This window comes from Poecilia mexicana, unplaced genomic scaffold, assembly GCF_051168715.1.
Source record: "Poecilia mexicana isolate PSO_F unplaced genomic scaffold, ASM5116871v1 scaffold_2, whole genome shotgun sequence".
NCBI lineage: Eukaryota > Metazoa > Chordata > Actinopteri > Cyprinodontiformes > Poeciliidae > Poecilia > Poecilia mexicana.
In genome coordinates, this window is record NW_028263371.1 from 47,858,937 (window position 1) to 47,878,813 (window position 19,877).

Genomic DNA, 19,877 nt, shown 5'->3' on the forward strand with positions numbered 1-19,877 from the left:
GATCACTATGTTGTTTTATGCAACCACTGCACATTATCAGTTCAGCTTTACTGCTATTTTAAGTTGAATTTTTTTTTCCAAAACACATTAAAGAAAATTGAAAAGTGGAGGAAAACTCTGTTTTTATTCTTTTATAAATCATGTGAAAATCACGTTGCCCCCAATGTTTATCTTCAAAGTTTAACATTGTCAGTGGGTTATTATAGCTGCATTTGACAACAGACTGCCATACAACGTATTAATGCGCAACAAAAGAGCTTGTGGTGATCTGTGTATTTGTAGATGTCTGTGTTTAATTTAATTTGATTAAAAACCTATTTCCCCTGGTTTTTATTTTTTTAAAAACCCAGGGGAAACAAGTTTTTTTTAATCTAAAAACCAGGGGAAACATTCTTTCCTCTGTATTTAGAATATTTTTAAAAGGTAAAATATTCTCATAAAAGGATTAGTGCAAACAACTGCAATAGCTTTTCATTTTAAACTGATATTCTGATGAAGGAAGTGTATTTCTGTGGTTTTGTCGTGTATATAAATTGTTCCTATGCTAAGCATAACTCCTAAGCTTCGGTCTCGTCACTCAAAGGATGTTATCCAATGATAATATTTAACATTAACACAGCCTGCGATGACGGTAGCAGTTTAGACAGGTAGCACCGACAGATGGCCATCTATCCGTGCTATGGTAGGAAAATCTGATGAGGTAGCACAGATAGTCAGAACACCTGTTGGCTCTCAGGTTTGTTCTTAAAAGCCAGAAGAAGTCGTTGATGATTGCAAATCTGCTGAAGACCAGGGTCGAGCACCGCACTGATTTCATCGTTTGTCCAGGTTGTGGGTGGCTCTCTTATGCCCACAAGCTTCTTTAATCGCTAACATTTAAATCACCGACTTCAAGCTGTCTGAAGAGAAAAACGTCTGTTGGCAATGTAAATGAGCTTATTGTCACTGCTTTAAAGTCGTGGCAAAAGAATTAAAATACTACACCATGTCAATCAAAAAGTCAGGTGAATGAATCTCACAATAGTGTCACAAAACATAAAGGATTGTCTTGTAAAAGCAACCATAGTGCTTTAAATTTTAAATTTTTTTCTTATTATTGGAATGTTTTGGTAGACCAAGATAAAGTACTCGGGGGACACAGGGAAGTAAAATGAAATTAGAATAAATTAAAAGAATACAGCTTTAAGTCTTTTCACCTCCAGAATATTACATTAAATTCAAATCAATTCAAATTTATTTAATCAAAGACGGCACATTAAACAGTGTTGCGTGATAAAAACAGATAAACTGTTGTTTTGTACATAAAGTTTCCAGCCACAGGTTAATTTGCAAACACAGGCTGGGATTGGACCTTTATTAAAAGGCAGCAAAATTAAAATGAAAGATTCCTTTTATACGCACACATTTCTGACTATAAGCAAGAAAAACATTACAGATTATTTTTTCTAAAACAGCTAAAACTCAGCCAAACAAAATTTTTAAATCTACCATTCTCAATTGGTCAGTCTGGACTTTGACTGAGCCATTCTTTGGAACGATTCTGAAAGCTTAGTGTCTGCAGACTGATGATGTTTGCAACAAACCTGGTTCTGCATATGCTGTAGTGAAGGTGACATAAATAAAATAGATTAAAAGAATAAATAAACAAATTTTGACAAACTTCACATCTTTATCATCAAAATAAAACCCTGTTACATATAAATATATAAATATATATACATATATAGCTAAATCATAAGAGGATATCCCTTATTATTTTACTTTTTCTGTAAATGCTTCATCTTCCAGATAATTATTTAGAAAATAAAAAAGGTTTATTGAATATATTTATGGTATATTTGTACATTGCTTCAATTCTTCAGCAATACTGCTCCACAAAGTCACTCCACAGGTTGATACAGAAATGCTTTTCATTCCTAAAATGTATATCTGCTCTTAAATTGTATCTGGCTTCTTTTTTTTTTAATATGTTTGAGTAATAGATTATGTCTTTCCCTGTACATTACCTGTGCTGTTTTGAATTTAACCAAATCCATAAAACTGAATGTACATGATTTTATAAAATAGTGGTTTTGTGTTTGTGATCTTGCAAGTTTCTGTAGGATGTTTTGAAAAGTTGTGTTAAACATTATTTACTCTCTTTAACGACACTGGGGGGACAATTTAAAAACAATGACATTTTAAAGGGTAGATAATAATTCAGTAGTGACATTTATTACTGCCTCATCATATCTGTTTCATAACTGAACCAAATGAAATGTAAAAGAGGCCTCAACGAATGTGACTCCGGTGGATCCTGAGCATGTTAATGTGTGAGTAACGATAAAGATCAGGTCGCTGAAGGCATTCGTAATCTTTTTTTTTTTCAGAAACATTGGTAATGCTGTGATTATTGCTCAACTCACAGCTGGCTTTCTGATGCTAGAGCCTTTATTAGCATGTAGAAGTGAGATCTAGTCATATGTGGGAGGCATTATGATGCCAGGTGTGAACACATGTGACCAGTCATCCACATGGGCATCGTTATATCGATGTTGAAAAGACTCTTACAAATCAAGAGGTGATTGTTTGCATAAAGTAACAAAGTTTAAAGTAAGAGTTAGAGGATATCAACATGTTAAATCTATTATTTTCTTTAATCATTCTTACCTTTAAATGATGGCTTCATACCTGGACCTTCAGAGACGTATAAAGACAGTTACAAAGTTGGGCTTTTATCACCTGAACACTAATGTTTCTAGAGCAGGGATGTCCAGTCTTTTCGTTTCATGGGTCATACATGTTGAAACTACTCCGGGGGCCATAACATTGTTAGTATTTTCCTTTAGCTGCAAAAAACTATTTAATAACATTTATTTTTTACCTGCTAAATATGATAAAGGATAAACTCAACTCAATATTTTAATGAAATAACCAAAGCAATCAGATTCTTGCAGACATTTATTGTAGAGTTTATACAAAAAACAGGTCTTGCAGGTTTGCCAAATTTAAAATAAAACAACAACAAACCATATCTTACATTTTCATCTTTTCCTAGATTTGTTTTGTGTCTTTTCAGCAACAAGAACAGGATTTTGTTTATTAAATGGTCATGCCAAGTCTGAATTTTAGTAAAAGTGTTTTTGGTACTTATTATTTATAAATTACATTAAATTTATAATGTAAGGGCCAAAACCTTGCCCCTTATATTTTCCATTTTAAAATTTTAAAGTGAAAACTTTAAATTTAGACTATTCTTGAACAGTAATCAACGGCCACCCAAAGTTGTTCTGATGGCTGCAAATGGCCCCCGGGCCGTACTTTGGACAACCCTGATCTCAAGAAACTCCTGTATGCATTTGTCTTTAGTCGCATTGATTACTGAAACAGTAAAAAGATCAATCACACAGCTGGACGCTGAATCCATAACGCCTTGTTGATTCAGTCAGAGGCTTCTTCAAACTCGCTGTTATATAGACTGCTAGTGGAGATCTTTCCTGCCAACAGCGATCACTATTTATAATAACTCTTTGAAGAATTTGAATGAATATGAGTTAAAACAACATTTAATTTCCTGTTGAGGTCAATAAAGTATCTTTAAATTAGAATTTGGTACCTGTGTCTGTTACCTGCAGTGATCAAGAATTTATTATTTTGACTATTTTATTTTATTTATTTTTTCCCATTCAGTGGAGCACCATCTACTTTAAAGGTTTTGCTAAAAATAAAAGATCTGACTTTCTTTGTTTTTAGAAGGAAAACATAACAGAACGTTTCTAACAAATATCTGCAGCACAGTCAATAAGAAAATAAATGTTTGTGGAGGTCATTTAAACATGGCTCCAGAAACAGAAATCTGTAATTATTTTTATTTGTATGGAGCATTCTTTGAAAGACAGCTCTGTTGGCAGACTAGTGTCGCTTGTCTTTTTTGAAATTATCAGCATTGTAAAAACTAGATGAAGCAAAAACAAAGAAAAACTCTCCTTTTGTATTTCTCAATGTAGACAAGGCAGCTTTCTCACTGCAGCAGCTCATTTGTGTATACTGCCATCTTGTGGACAAATGTGAAACTGCTTAGATCGAATGAATGAATGAATGAATGAATGAATGAATGAATGAATGAATGAATGAATGAATGAGTAAGAGTGAAATAACATTACTAAAACTTCACATTCAGGGATTTAAATGTGTATATGTTTTACAAATGGCAGATAACAGGAATCAGGGAGTGTAAAGATAGCAGCATTTATATGTTTATACCCCAAAGTTGTTGTTTTTTTTAATTTGATCTATTTGAATTCATTCTAAGCCATGTGTCACAAGATGCCCAATTTTTTGTCTGATGAAAGAAAGGCTGAAAAAATAAGCAGAAAACTCCCTCCAAAATCAGTTGACTCATTGTTAGCTTCCCCTACAAATCTTTGATGTGTGTTCAGTTGACATTGAAGTAGACCAGGTTTGTCCAAAACTGTCTTTTTGGATTGCAAAAATTAGACTACAGTGTTAAAGGGGAAGTTTTATGGTTCAAAAAGGTTTGGTGTCTTAACTTCCCGAACGTTAAGACACCAAACCTTTTCGTTAAGTCGTGATCAATGTGCACTGCACCGTTACCCCGTTACCTAGCAACGCCAGCCAAGCCCAGCCCCGTTACCTAGCAACCCAAGCCGAACTGCAGCACATTTGGTCAGCTCGTTTTACTGCTGGAAAAGACAAGTCTTTTGTTGTTGGCTTACCATCCAACAACCACTTGCCTTATTTTTGTTGGTTGTGTAGAAGGCTCTACTTCTGCTTTTCAAAGATGTACAGTAAAAGGGCAGAGGGGCTGTCAGTTACCGGTTGCTATGGTAACCACCAACTGTCAAGAGCATCGTAACAGAACTTATAAACCAATAAATGTCAAGACAACAAAACGTTTTGACTACACAAAGTGAACCTGGAGAATAAATAACCACATTTGGACAAACTTCACATCTATAATATTGTTTAAATAAAACCTTGTTACAATAAGAAATAACTATAAGTTTTTTATAAAGCTGAAAACAACAAAAGAAGATAGTCTGCAAGTCTCAACAGGTTATCAACATGAATGAATCTGATTAAAAAGATCCAGACAGCTGTTTATTCTCAGCTAATGCATTAGCTGTGATGGATACTGAGTAGAGTGCTAGGAGCTGTGGGCTGTAAATCCTCAGCGCAGTAACTTCCTGTTTTCATTCTGGGTCTGTCAACACGGTGACCTGAGACGTCTCTGCAGCACAGAGACTCATTCATGTTGCTGCGGACAGCTGGTCAACCATCAGCACGTCCACATCAACCTTTCTGCTGGAAGGTCGCAACGTTCAGAAACAGTTTCTAAGGTTTCCCAGCGTGCTTCTTACAGTTTTATCAGCATCAGAAAGACTGACACAATGAAGCTAAAGTCCACCTTCACCTGGCTGAGTGTTTCAGTAGCTGCTGCCAGTCGCTTGGTGGTCTCAGAAATCCCTTTTCAACAGGGATAAAATGAGCCTGGCAAAAGATTTACCCCGGTTTTGGCTTTCTCCATCAAGGTCATTCCAACTTAGAAAGTGTTTTAGCCACAAAACACTTTCCCTGTCTGATTATATTTATATAAAAAAAAATATGTATATTTGAACAAGAAGAGGCTCATCTTATATTTCTCCTTCAAATGCTGATGAGGATCTAAAAAGGGCTTCGGCATGAAAGCAGCAGCAGAAAAAAATCACTGATTTTATTTCTAAAAGTTTTTGAAGCTGAATGAAAAGCCGTTGTCATGGCAACCCCTTCTTGGCAGCCTTAACGACCTGAGAAGGGAAGCAAAAGAAAAAAAAAAAAAGAGTTATAAGGAAAAATAAAAAGGATTAAAAGGATGTTTCCAGCTAACCCTAACTTAAAATAAAACACAACAGCTGCAAAAATCCTGTTTTCTGGACCAGCACTAGACCTGAATGTTTATGTAATGCTGGAAAAACATCCAAAACAAGTCAAGTTGGTGTTTTATTTAGCTTTTTTTTTCTTTTTGCTGATTTTTATCAGTATTTTGGAGTTTAAATTATAGAAGTTCACCAGTCAAAATACATTATTTTCTTTATATAGAAACTTTCAAAAGTGATTTCCAACTAATCAGAATCAAAATCACTTTGATTCTCATTAGAATCAGAATCAGTCATTACATCAAAGTTTCTTTGATGTAATGGTGAAAAAAATAAATAAATTATGAATGTGAAAAAAGAAATATATGTATAAACAAGGTTTCACCTAAGCCGGGTGGGGGCACAAGTAAAGCATGGTAGCCCGCCAGACTTATAATACGCAGGAGGAAATCCTGTATAAATGTGCAGACAGACTGGCCGGTGTCTTTATGCCAGTCTTTTAACTATTGTTCATCAGTCTTCTTTATTATTTATTTCAAAAGATTATTCTACACAAAATAAGGAGTTATGATTCAGGCTTTACCTTTTTTTTATTTATATTAACCTGAACTTACAGGTAATCTTGTAATTCATTAATCCAATGTCAGTGCAAAACATCAACAAGATCAAGAGAACTTAAAAAAGGCAGTAACTATTAAAAATCTTCCACCTTCTGCAAGCTTGGATCGATTATGTGTCCACTGTCGCCTCATGCTTGCTTAGATGGGAGGAAGGATTGCTGCAAAATCAGTGAATCCTTGTAACTGGCTGAGTTTTTGAAGAAACATATCCTGAATCCTGCCTGTGTTCAGTTTAAAATCTGCATGAAAAATTTAAGAATATTTTTATTATAATGCTGCTTCAATTAGATATTAATATTGGACTTTTGACTGCTATTTTGCAAATAACACTGATCAGCCTGTTGAGGGTGCCATAATCAAAGTTCTTTCTTGTTGGCTTTAATATCAGAAAATGCAATTATTTATGATTATTTATTTGTGGGATTTCTTACATTGGGGATTTATTTTATGCATCTAATGTGTGTTTATTAAGAACTGCAGTATTCCACAAATACAAGTCATTTGAAGTTATAGAAAAGTGAAAATTAGTCTTAAAAAATCCAGCCAGTTGCTTGCAAAAATGAAGTTGCTGTGACTTTGTTAGTCACAAATTGTCTTGAAAGTAACATCAATTCACTTTACTTAAATTTAAAAAGCAAATAGTAGGCAAGAAGATTTAATTTCTTAAATTAGGTCCTTTAAGAATGCTTTCATGTAGCGTTTTATATTATATTAATGGCAACATGTTGATCAAAGTGTTTGAAAATCATCTCCATAAACTTGTCTCTGGGTCGGTGCCATCTCAGATTCTCTCCTTCATTATTAAGTGCAGTATTTCCACAGGCGCCTCTCAGGTTTCCCTTTCACTCATCGCTCAGGTGTGCACATCTAAGGTTACTTCTTTGTTTAATTCATTGCGCTCACTGTATGCTTCTTTATCCGTGCAATTTCTGTAATGACTGCACTGAAACGTGCAGGCCTTTAATCCAGATTTTTATTAGCCCATATCTTCATATAAAGTCTCTCCCTGAAGAGCGGTTTACGTTTTAACTCCATACGTTGTACAATAAGTAGTAAAATCTGTTCTACTGAATATATAGGAAACTAATGAGTGACTAATATCCAAGTTCCCACATGACTTATGCATGAAAAATAAAGAAAAGTTAGATTTATGAGTCTGCAGATGAAACAAGTCTTCATGCCTTTACCCACATTAATGGTAAAGGGAAAAGAACAACAAACATTGATAGGTTGTGCAGCAGACTGCATGTTGTGGCGCATACATGCCTCCAGGTGATATTTTGCCTGCAGATTAAAACAGGTGTACAACTTTAGTAAAACTGGAGCAGGTCAGTACAAGTTTTTCAAAAAGCTTTAACAGACAGAGCTTTTTAACAAAGCTCACATTTTAATCAAATAACAAACAACAGAAATGACCATGGTATAAAAAAAATGGTACTGTGAAAATGTACTTTCTGTTTCAGATGTTATCTGTCTTTCTTCTTTTTGTCACACTTGAATGCGTTTTATCATCAAGCTATTTTTTTTATCAGAAGGCAAACATAATTCCAGTAAATACAAAATGTAGTTATCAAATCATAAATTAATTGATTAGGAAGAAAAAACCCACCAACAATCCAATCCAAACCTCTTCTCTTATTAATTTGCTGATTGAGCACATCTTCTACTTGTTTGCTTTCACTAGCAGCATCCAGGACTTATTACTGACACACCTGTAAAATAAAAAAATAACCAAAGTTTACTGTAAAATTACAAAATATTACCAAGTAGTTTTGGTCTTGTTTCTAGTGCAAATATTTCTGTACACGTGAAATAAGACCAAACTAACTTACAGGTAACTTTTCAGCAAGACGTAGAGGTTTGTTTTAAGTAAATACAAAGGTATTAGATTAAAGAATACGGCTCAAAAGTAAAAGTAACAGCTCAACAGATCTAAATCCTGTTGAGAACATGTGATAAGACTTGATAAATATTGTTTACAGACAATCACAGTTGCAAATTCAGCTCTAAGTGTTGTGAAATGTGGCATTAGATTTTGATGTAGAACAGATGAAAACAAATGTGCACCACACTTTGGTAAAAGAAAAGTATTGTTTTCTTTCAACTTCAGAATTATGCCTCACTTTGGATTTGTGTGTAACAGGAAATCATGTTAAAATATTCCAAAGCTGTAGCTGTATAGTGATAAAATTACTAAAAAGTTGAAGGAGCGTGAATACTTGAACAGGACACAAACTAAAACCATGTCAAACAACAAATCTCCCAAATAAAAGCTGGACCTGGATATCCAGTGATGATCAGAAAACACCAGAACACAGACAACGTTACCATGCTTGAACACTGAAGTTCATTGACCTTTAGTGTCCAACAAAAGTGGACATTTCTCCCAGCCGGGGGGAGACAGAGGCCCCAAACGCTACCTGTGTGTAGAATAATCCTTCAGTGTGGTCAACACTTGTGTCTGCAGAGAGATCCAGCAACGTTCTGTCTACCTTTGTGTGACCAGCACTGTTGTGGTGATGTTTTGCTCAGCCTGCCACAAATGTTTATTTTTAGTCCATTGTATCCATTGACATCCCAGCTAGCAACCTCAGACAAATATAATGTGGGTAAAGCTGTCCAAAAACCAGTATTCATATTTATGTATGAATAAGAACCTTATTTGGATTTATTTGACAAATTAAAAAAAATGAATGCACTTAATTCAATAGAAAATCAAATACAGGTGTTTATGGTTGGAAAGACAAAGGAAGGGATATTAACTTGATTATTTGTTACATCAAAAATGCAGTCACAGATGGTGGCAAAAAGTAATTTAAACTTGATAGGTGGAGAGATTGGTTATCATCTTGGTGGTCTTAATGTACAAATTTATTGTGCAAATGCAGCTGAAACCAGATATTTTAGACACTACAAAAGTATAATCCAGATTAAAAAATTTTCTGGTTAAGGTGAATTAGGATAATCTGATTTGTTTTGATGTTCCACGTTGTCACTCCAGGAAGTGGTGTGAGTCATAAGTTTCCTATCACAATCATGCAAAGCAGTGACATCATTATCTTAGCTTTCACAAATTGTTAAAGACTTTGTACTCAGTGTAAGTAAATATTTAAATTTGAAAAAAAGCAATAAAGAATATCTGAACTGTTATTTAGTAGATGAATGGTGGTATTTAGAAATAATAATACTTTTATCAATCATAAGTCTATCTTCGTACGTTTTCAAAAAGAAAAAAATGGCTTTGCGTATTGGAATTTTTTTAAAGAGCTTCGGTTTTATTCGGCTCTTTCCGTGATCTTTTGTGATCTGTCCGATTTCATTCTTTTCCGTCTATGTTGGTTTTGAGCTCGGCCCTTTCCGTCATCTCTCGTGCCGTTCCGTTTATGTTGATTTCGAGCTCGGCTCTTTCCGTCGCCTCTCGTCCTGCTTCGTCGGTGTTGATGTTGAGCTCGCCGCCTCACCCAGACTGCTTTATGTCTGGCAGCAGGGACCATGCGCGGTCGCCATATTACGGAGCACCCCTCCTCTCCAGTCCCGTCACAGCAGCCAAGCAGGAGACGCTACCGCTGGGGGAAGAGCACCGGTGATACAGCAAAACTAAAACGAGGAATCGCTGGCATGGATGTAACCTTTACACTCCGCCGTTAAGTGATCCCATCGCTTTCAAGTCGTTGTACTCCGGCAGAAAAGGTTGATTTGCTCAATTTCCGAGTTAATTCAGCAGTTAAGATTCGCTCACTGTAGACTGCTAACCGGTGATGGAGACTGGCAGCTAGCTCCAGCTAGTAGTTAATATAACAATAACTCACTCAGCAGCTGCTTTGCTTTGAGTTCTTGTATTCATCGAAAGACAACATTTAGTTACAAAAAATACCGGAGATGTACGCTTGTGTGTAACAAAGACGCAGTCTGATAATCAACCGGCGAAGTACGACTGGCATCAGCTGACGTTAGCTCGCTAGCTGCTGAGCAAGCGGCCACTAGCTTCAGTTGGCTCGCTAACTGACTCCGGGGGGGGGGAAATTGCCCGAGAGGTGGTTAAAATCGCCTGGATCACAAGAACACATTTATATTTGTTCTGTTATTTTTCAGCTGGCTTGTCTGTTAACCGTAGTGTCGGCAAAACGGCGCCGTTAACGAGCTGCAACCTTATTACCTACTGTCAGAGACCAACTACCGCCCGGATTCAGTCGGAATGCATCATCCGGACCCCGCAGGAGACTCTGGCAGCGTCAGAAAGATGCCGCATCCGGCTGTCTTCCACCGGAGGGGCAGCAACACGAGCAGCGGGAGCGGCTCCACGCTGTCAACGACAGCCAACCCGGTGGTGGTCAACAACAGCCACGTTTCAGGCGATGACTACCAGCCCTCCCTGTTGATTCAACCCCCCGCCGCGTCGTCCTCCCCGGGACCCCATCACCCTCCTCCTCCGCACAGCCTGAACCTGCAGCCCCAACCCGCGCAGCCTACTGGAGCTCAGATTAAAAAGAAAAGTGGTTTTCAGATCACAAGTGTGACTCCAGCGCAGATATCAGTTAGTACCAACAACAGTATTGCAGAGGACACGGAGAGTTATGATGACTTGGATGAGTCGCATACGGAGGATCTGTCCTCTTCTGAAATTTTGGATGTATCCCTCTCAAGAGCTAACGATGTAGTTGGAGCGGAGAGGAGCTCTTCAGAGGAGACCCTAAATAACTTCCACGAGGCGGAGACCCCTGGAGCCGTCTCCCCCAACCAGCCTTCTCACCCCCATACCTTGACCCAGGCGCAACACCGTGGCGGGGCCATCGTAAACGGGACTATGCATCACCAACACCCTCATCATCTTAACCATGCTCAGAGCTACCCTCTGACCGGAGCTTTACCTTCTCTCACCCAGAAAATGCCTTCAAACGTGGGTGGCACTCAAGAGAATGTTTCCCACGCCGCCGCTCCAAGTATCGTCCCGCAGCCTGCGGGGATTGTGGCCCCAGGATCTGTCCCTGGAATGCACAGCTCTGCGACAGGCACCACAGTTAGTGTTGTTAATCCCCCAACCAGCAGTGTTAGTAATGTGAATATGTTGAGCTCTGCCAACGTGCCTGTCAGAGGGGGAATCAACATGAGCGCTAGCAGCGGCGGCGCTGGTGGTAGCTTTCCTCCCAATGTTATTAGCAGCACTGGAGGAAGCAGTGTTGCAGCTGGAGGTAGCCATATGTCTGCTGCTAACGTCAACATCAACTCGATGACTACTACAACTGTTGCTGCTGCTGCTGTCAGTGCCTCTGGAGGCGTGGGAGTCCCCAGCGGGATCCAGGGAAGAGTTGGATCAGCTGCGAGCGCTCCCGCAGCGGCTGTGCCTTCAGCTGTTCCTGCTCCAGCGCCGGCAGTGACAGCCGCCACCTCTCGCTTCAGGGTGGTGAAGCTGGACTCCAGCTCCGAGCCGTTCAAGAAGGGCAGATGGACTTGCACCGAATTCTACGACAAAGACGCGCCCACCCCTGCGCCATCAGCGTCCGAAGCGGCGACTCTGACCTCGCGTCAGTTCGTAACGGAGAACTTTCCCTCAGAGAGGGAAAGCACAAGCATCAGCTCTGTGAGCAGCACCATGAGTATGCTGAGTCATTACATTGAGAACCTGGGCAGTGGAGAGGCTGGGGGTTCCCCGGTACCCCAGCATGCCCAGGATTACGCCTCCCCTCCTCAGGGCTATCAAGGAATCATGGGAGTACCTCACTCCCAAGCTCACATGCACACCCAGGATATCAACCATCCTCATGTGAAGACGACTGCAGCCCCCTCAGCTCCCACAAACCTCCATCAGCCCATTCAACAGACCGCCATCGGTGCTGTCCCGCCGCAGCAGCTCACCTACGCCCAGGCGGTTGCTAATCAACCGCCAAGCTCCTCGCAGGGTTTGGTTGGTATCCAGCAGCAAAAGATGGGCTACGCTAACCTTCCTCAGCAATCAGCCGCATCTCCGGCATCAGCTAGACCTCCTGGGTACAACCAATCACAGCAAGGTGTACCCCAAGCTGCTCCCTCTCAACCTCTCTCCAACCAATCCGGCTCGGTGCTGGCCGCTCAAGCTAACGGAGCGACTCAGATGATGGGGGCGCCTCAGCAATCACAGGGGCTCCTTCACAAGCCGGGCCCCGTCTCCAGTATGCCACCCAATGTTGGGGTAGCCGGCCTCGGACAGCAGCCATCAAGCCACGTTGACATTCAGCAGCAGAAACCGCAATCCCTTCTGACTCAAATTCAGAATCCGGGCTCAAGCACCCAACTTCCTCCCGTGGCATCAGCCTCCACCGCTCCGCCTCCCAGCGCTCACAGCGACCTCCAACCTCAAGCCCATAATGCCGCCAACGTTGGCCGAATGTCCCCCCATCCATCACAGGACCCCAGCAGTGCCCAGGCCCTGGTTCACGCCGCCCAGGCCAGCGCCCTGTACGCCAGCTTGCCCAGCTTCACCACCACACAGCTGCAGGACGCGCAGAGGCTGCTGCTCCAGCATCAGTCCTTACTGAAGCTGTCTGGCGGCGAGGCGGGATCCAACACCGGCCTGGGTCAGGAAACTGAGGGCAACGCCAACACCGCCAGTGCCTTAACCGCACCAGCCGGTCTCAAGACAGTAGACGGAGAGGATGATGGGTAAGAGACACGTACTTATTTAATATTTGTATTCCCTTGTTTTTTGAGGAGTCATGAGTATATATACATATATGAATATGCTACACAAGCAGCCAACTGTATCGGTTGTTGCTTGTGGGGAAAGATAACCTGACAGCACTCAAGCTGCTACACTCTGTTCGAAGAGCGCTGCAAAAACATAAAATCTTAAATAATTTTCATCAAGTTTCTAGTGCAAATATCTTAGCACACTTTAAATAAGACAAAACTAACTCACAATTAACTTTTCTGCAAGATATGGAAGCTTGTTTTAAGTCAATATTTCCTTAATATTTATTTTAAAAAATACTTGTTCCACTACAGATTATTTCACTTATAGCCAATTTTTTTTCTCATGTTATAGGTTTACTTATCTGCCAGTAAAAGTTGTACTTTTTCATCAATAATAAGGAATTATTGACCTAAAACGAGCTCCTGTATCTTGATGAAAACTTGCGTGTAAGTTGGTTTAGTTTCATTTCAAGTGCACTAGGATACTTGCACTAGAAACTAAACGAAAAATACTGAGCAATACTTTGTGTTTTTACCTCTTGTTAACAAACGCTTGCAGTGATCCAACTTTTTTTTTTTTTTTCTTAAATCCCAACTTGTCTGCCTTACAGGGCAAAATTTATGCGTGGGTGTGCAGTTTGCCTTCAGCTCATTGTTTAAAAAAGTAGGAATGGAGGAAGCAGTCGTGTGATGACCTATTCGTGACTGACTGCCTGCTGGATGCACATCTGATTAGATATTAGCCGTGTTCTGTTACTGAAACTTTCACTTTCTAAAGTAAAGTTGGTGTGGAATGTGCCACCTTCGGGTTTGAAGAAGTAATTTCTGAGGTCAAGCAGGAATTTTAATCGCCTGCAGCTTGTGGAAATGCCTCATTTCCAACAATGCTAACCCACTTTTTCTTGTAAACATTAGTTCTCCATTAAATGTGTTCAGATATTAAACACTCTTTTCTCCTGTAGTAGTGTTGGGTGATGTTAACTTATAATTTTATCACAATATTTTGTGGTGCTACTGTGATAACTAAAAACATTCATAAACCTATTTGTTACTAATTTTTTAGGTTATTGTTTAACTGCATGTCACAGCATTCATACCATCACAAACACAAACATTGTTCTTGAACAATATTCTCATTTACCTCAGGACAACACTTAATGTGATTTATTTTACCTTAATTGAATCATATTTTAAAATGTACTGATATTTATTGATGCTCTCATTGTGCAAACGGTGGAGAAAATAACATTTCTGATCAAACCATCAGCTGATCCATGAGAAAATATTAAAGTGCTCTCTAAGAGCTTTGCAGGAGGTCGCAGTGATGTCTGGATTATTTTTGTTTTATGCAGGATTGCAACAATCTGACTGATGATTTATGGTTTTCTTTGAGGTCCGTCCTGCCACCTCTGATTGTAACCGATTGCGGATTTTAAATTAAATTTAAAAGTTAATAAAACAGAAGAGGAACAAAATGTGCTGCTGCTTCTTTGATATAGAGCTAGTTTACTTTTTTAGTCTTACTGAAAATAAGCATATTTTCTTTATCTCAAAAACTAATGATTCTCAAATGTACATCAGAAGAGATGCTGCTAGTTTATGTGTTTGTAGGTTGAAAATTGTACGTTTTTTTATGTATGTGTGATTTTGATGCATTTAACGATCAGGGGGAAAATATTCGCTTTTAATGTTCTGACTGATCACTATTCAGATGCAAAGAAGCAAAACTTATATGATGCTATGTAAAACAATTAATCATGATGAGTTGATTACTTAAATCAACTAATTTTGTATTTATTAGTTAACTGGAATATACAGTTATTAAGACGTAACTGTACAAAAATTAAATCAGTTTTAGCTTTTAGCTGGTTCAGATTTTGTAAAAAAAAAAAAAATAGATCTCATTTATTACCTTTTGCTGTGCAATTATTAATCTGTTAATCAAAAAAAAAAACAATCAACCCTACATTGTATTGATAAGTAAAGCAGCTTTTCACATGTTGATGCTAAAGTTTAAGCTGCAGATGCATCCTTTACTACAAATGTTCAAGAGCTCACTAAAGGATTGTTGGGCAATAAAATGTTTATTTTTCTCTTTAAAAATGAATTATTTGTTAATTTGCATCTTCTATTGACTCTAATGCTAAGCTAAATGAAAAATCTTCTTTGTTTTTTCTCTCTCCGATTAATCAATTATTAAAATAATCACTAGTTGTCGGCCGCCACATTGCTGATTTCTGGTGAGTGTTAGATCGGTTTCTGTTCCGGATCGTAGTGGATCGGGTTCAAGCTGCTTCCTTACAGCCGTGTTGAAACTGTTTCCATGTTAGCTGTAGCTGCAGTAGCAGTCTCCAGTGTTTCCTTGAATCCAAACAGTAACTTGCGGGGCGGTATTTCACAGAACCTTTTGAAGCGTTCACATCTAAAGCGTCTTTCAAATTGGGCGTGCGTGGAATGTAGCTGACTTTTGGTGACTCCCTTCAAAAGGTTTTGCTTATTAAACGTAGCAGCAGAGCGAGTGTTGATGTTTCACTTTCATCTCTGCTGCCCATTCTCTGTCCACGCTGCAATATATTTAAAAGTTTTAGCTTTAAAATCTTCTGAAATGTTTTTTTTTAGCGCCTTCTCAATGATGAAAACATTGTAGCATTCTGGGACATTTTTCCCCACTTGCGTATTGCAGAGAAACCGGTTTCTTTCCTTGTTCTCTAATAAATCTCCCAGCTTGCCCTGGATGTTTGCCACATCAGCGGTTGTGCAGGTCCCGTGGTCTTCTGTGTGGCTTCTGTCAACATATTTTCTGGCTTTCATGTGTGGGATGTCTCTGCTCTCATTAATCACCCCCCTCTAAGGGAGCACTACCAAACAACAGGGGCTCTTTAGGGTGTCATTTCATGTGTTGGACTCTGTTTTTCAGCCAGTGTTTGTATGAGGAAAGGTGTCAGCTGTGCATGGGCTCCATAGGTGCTGACGAGACATTACTAGGATGAGTTTGAACAGGATGGTAGTCGGTGTTGGCCGCGGCCGATCGACTCCTGGGGTTCGTTGGCTAGCAAAGGAGATTTGGATTGGAAGGAATCATACTTAATATCTTTGGGGAAAACAAAACTTATTGTTTTCCCCCCAGACAAACAATTTTATTAGTTATATTAATTGATTTGTATTTTACCACTTTGTGACTTTATAATACCATTTCATCATTATCAGTTGTCTAATTCAGTGTTTTTCAACCTTTTTTGAGCCAAGGTACACTGTTTTAATTGAAAAAATCTCGAGGCACACCACCAACCAAAAATGTAAACAAAGATACTCTGTAGTCGCCTATATTAGATATATAGTCATTATTATCAAAGTGTCTTGAATAGGAATCAAACACAAAAATGTATTTTTATCACATTTTACATTTCTTATTTCAAATTGCACTTAACATGTCCACTTCAAACATACACCTGAACACCTGAACAGGGCCACAACACTGTGGTCTTAAATTTAAAGAACTTGTAGAAAACTTCAGTGTTTTACAAACTAATCCACAAGCATTCTTATAGCCGGAATACAGAAAATAATTCTTATTCTGAAAGAATCTATAATATTTGGGAAAGATTTCACTGTTACAATATGAAGATTTGCATGTACAAAATGTCAATACCTGTATATTTTACCCATCTAGTGTGAAACTTGTGCATATTTGGATGAAAACAGCTGATTTCCTGGTAGAAATTGAAGAAAGACAAAGCTCTTCCTCAACAGCTCTCAGTCTTTCTCTGGTTTCAGTTTTTATAGTAACCAGGCTTGAGAAGCTCACTTCACACAGTCATGTTTGGGAAATGGACCCATGTTCTTTCCAACTACTGCTTAGCTTCTCTGTCTTTTCCGTCACTGTCGTCACAGCTAGATACGATGCTCTCACCGCTACCTGTAACATTCATGCATCACTAATTCTCTTCTTTTAATGTAAAATGCTCTGTACCTACTGCCATCTAGTGGTAAGAAAAATACATGATTACGCTGCTAGCCACTACTAACCATGGTTTCGTTCACGCCGAGCTTAAGTGCAGCGGCTTTATTTCCCTCCTGTAATGGCAGCTCGACAGCCCTCAACTTAAAAGCTGCATCATACGAGTTTGAAAACATTTCTCCATCGTGCCTGCTGCTAGCATGTGGTTGTTCTAAATGAAAATTAGCGCGTTATTCTTTGATTTACAATTTTGACTTCTAATGATTCACTTCCTGCTAGAGAGCCCCCTGGTGGTTGAAGAAAAATACACAGAAAAGCCGCACCAGGCTACAATCTGCATGGTTCAAAGTTTAGGAAAAAAGTAACAGCTTATAGTCTGGAAAATACGGTACCATAGGTGAAATTGGATAATTTCCACGGCACACCTGACGATCACTCACGGCACACTGGTGTGCCGCGGAACAGTGGTTGAAAAACACTGGTCTAATTGCTGTGCAGCCCTTTATTGCTGTAAAATACAACTAACATAATGCACTGTAAAAAAATACTCTGTGCTAGCGTCTCTTTTTAATCTGCTCTTGGCTTTCTGTCTTTTTAAAATAATTTTTATCTAAATATTTTTAATATTCCATTCTGAACCATTGCTGTATAGTTTGTTGTTTCTGAAAAAACTGTCCTAAGAATGAGTTTAAATTAGCGGCACATGCACATTAGCAATTGCTTTTAGCAAGCATAGATGTTAAGCTATTGACAAGCTAAGTTAGGGCAGATAATTGGGAGGCACAATGCACCTTAAAAAATCTTAACTTCATGTAACCACAATTATTTAGAAAATATGTAAGTTATCCAAATTAAATACATTAATCACAGATCTTAGATTTTGTCCTGACTATTTGATCTCTTACAGTCTGTAGTTTGTTTTTCTCCTTTCTGTCGAACAAAGTTTGAATTGTATGCAAATGTCTTCATTATGTTCTGTGACTCAAGGTGATTGATGCTACCGCTACTAACTAGCTGCTAATATGCACTTGCTAACTAGCTAGCTAAGTGTAAGTAATCTCCAGTTGACAGTGCGACGCTCGTCTTTGCCACTGGTTCACTTCTGTTGCCAAACCGTATAATGCTATGTGCATTCTGTGCAAAAAAGTTTGGCACTGTTGTATAAAGTGTGGTGTAAGCGATGCAGGTCTTAAGTTTCGTTCATATTGGTCTTAAAAGTCTTACATTTGAGTTCGTAAAACCTGCAGAAAACCTAATATTCAGGTGAGAAAATTACCAAACAACAAGTATCAAGGAAATAATTTAAAATTCCTGTCTTCTTAGTACAACCCTTTCAAACTTCTGTATTTCAAACAAAACTAATAAAATTTCCCTGGATGTTAATGAAAAGCATCTTCCATTCAGCGGTGAAGCAACTAAAGTAATTTTGAGAAAAACGAGAAAAAATAAGCAAGAACAAAAAGCTCTAATGGTAATTAGATTGACACACATGAACTCTGATGTTTCTAAAAGCCGGCTGTGTTGATCAGTGGAGGAAGTGGTGGAGGAAGTGGTGATCTGACTAAAAACAAATCTTTAAGAGGAAACAAAGGTCTTATTAAGACCAGGCTTTGAAATTCACACTGTGTTTACCTTGCAGCCTGCCACAGTGTTGCAGTATTTGCACATTTGTTTTATTAAAAACGGAAAACGATTATCCCTACTTCTGATAAATTATTATATTACTGAAAAAAAGATTACCTACAAAGTTATGGTTTTGGTTTTAAAACCATAATTTAAGGAAACATGTTGCAGTAATTTTTCCATTACCTAGAACATTATACCATCTTGCTATTTTGCTCTTAATACAAGTCTTCCAAGCTCATATAAGCTTGATAATTAGCTAAGGTGTACAGCCAAATCTGTATTTCTGATAAGAGGAAAGTGTTGAAACTTTTTTTCAGGCACCTAACCAGCAGTGCACAGCAGTAGGTGGAAGAAAGGCAGTTCCACATTAGCTTATGCAGTGTACAAGGCTAGCTTGATAAACTGGATAAAATGGTCTCAAAACAACAATATTATGGTTTATCGTAATAAGTTCTCGTTCCGCAAAATGTGTTATGGTGACAGGCCTATGCTCATCAGTTTTTAGCATTGCTATAACATATTGCATTTCCTTGTGAAGTTGCAAAGGCAGTTATAGACACACAGTGATCTAATGTTAGCTTGACGAACTGTGGTTTTACAGTAACAGGTTAAAAAAAATGTAAATTCAAAACAAATGTCAAGGTGTATAGTTTTCCTATCTAAATGACATGCAGCTATTAGTGTGACGAATATTAGCTTTACAAAGTGCCTGCGCTGCTTGAAAATGGTGCTAAAAAGTTGGATGCAAATCCCGTCATTATTAATTACCATAAACTTGCAATAAAAGTGTTTGAGTGCAAATAAAGCACCTTTTGGCAAAGCCACAGCTGAGCACAAGGATTTTTTTTCCTCTTTTGAAATGAATGAGCAGGCTGCGTGTTCTTTTGTAAATGCAGATCCATTGTTGGGGTGAGCAGTGTGTGGAGTGTGTGTGTGCGCTCGGATGCGTGGAGGCTTAGGGGAATGAAGCCTGGCTGGCAGTGCGATGACTATCTCTGCCGCTGGCTGTAATCTTTCCCCACTGGCGCTGCAGGGAGTTTCTGTGACCTGGGTCTGTTGCTCATTGTGTGGAGATCAGCGAGATCCCCAAAATTCACAACACGCAGCGGAAGTGACCTAACCCGACCCGACCCAACTTAGTCAGGTCTGCTG

At 38.8% G+C, this 19,877-nt stretch overlaps 1 protein-coding gene across 1 annotated transcript in view; it reads left to right on the forward strand.

Moving 5' to 3' along the window:
- The first annotated feature begins 9,959 nt into the window (after positions 1-9,959).
- LOC106931290 (TSC22 domain family protein 1-like) overlaps positions 9,960-19,877 on the forward strand; it is a 30,882-nt gene continuing 20,964 nt past the window's right edge. Inside the window, exon 1 of the mRNA XM_015009345.2 lies at positions 9,960-13,111. Coding sequence (XP_014864831.2) covers positions 10,671-13,111 — 2,441 coding nt within the window. The 5' untranslated portion in view covers positions 9,960-10,670. The remainder of the gene's footprint in view (positions 13,112-19,877) is intronic.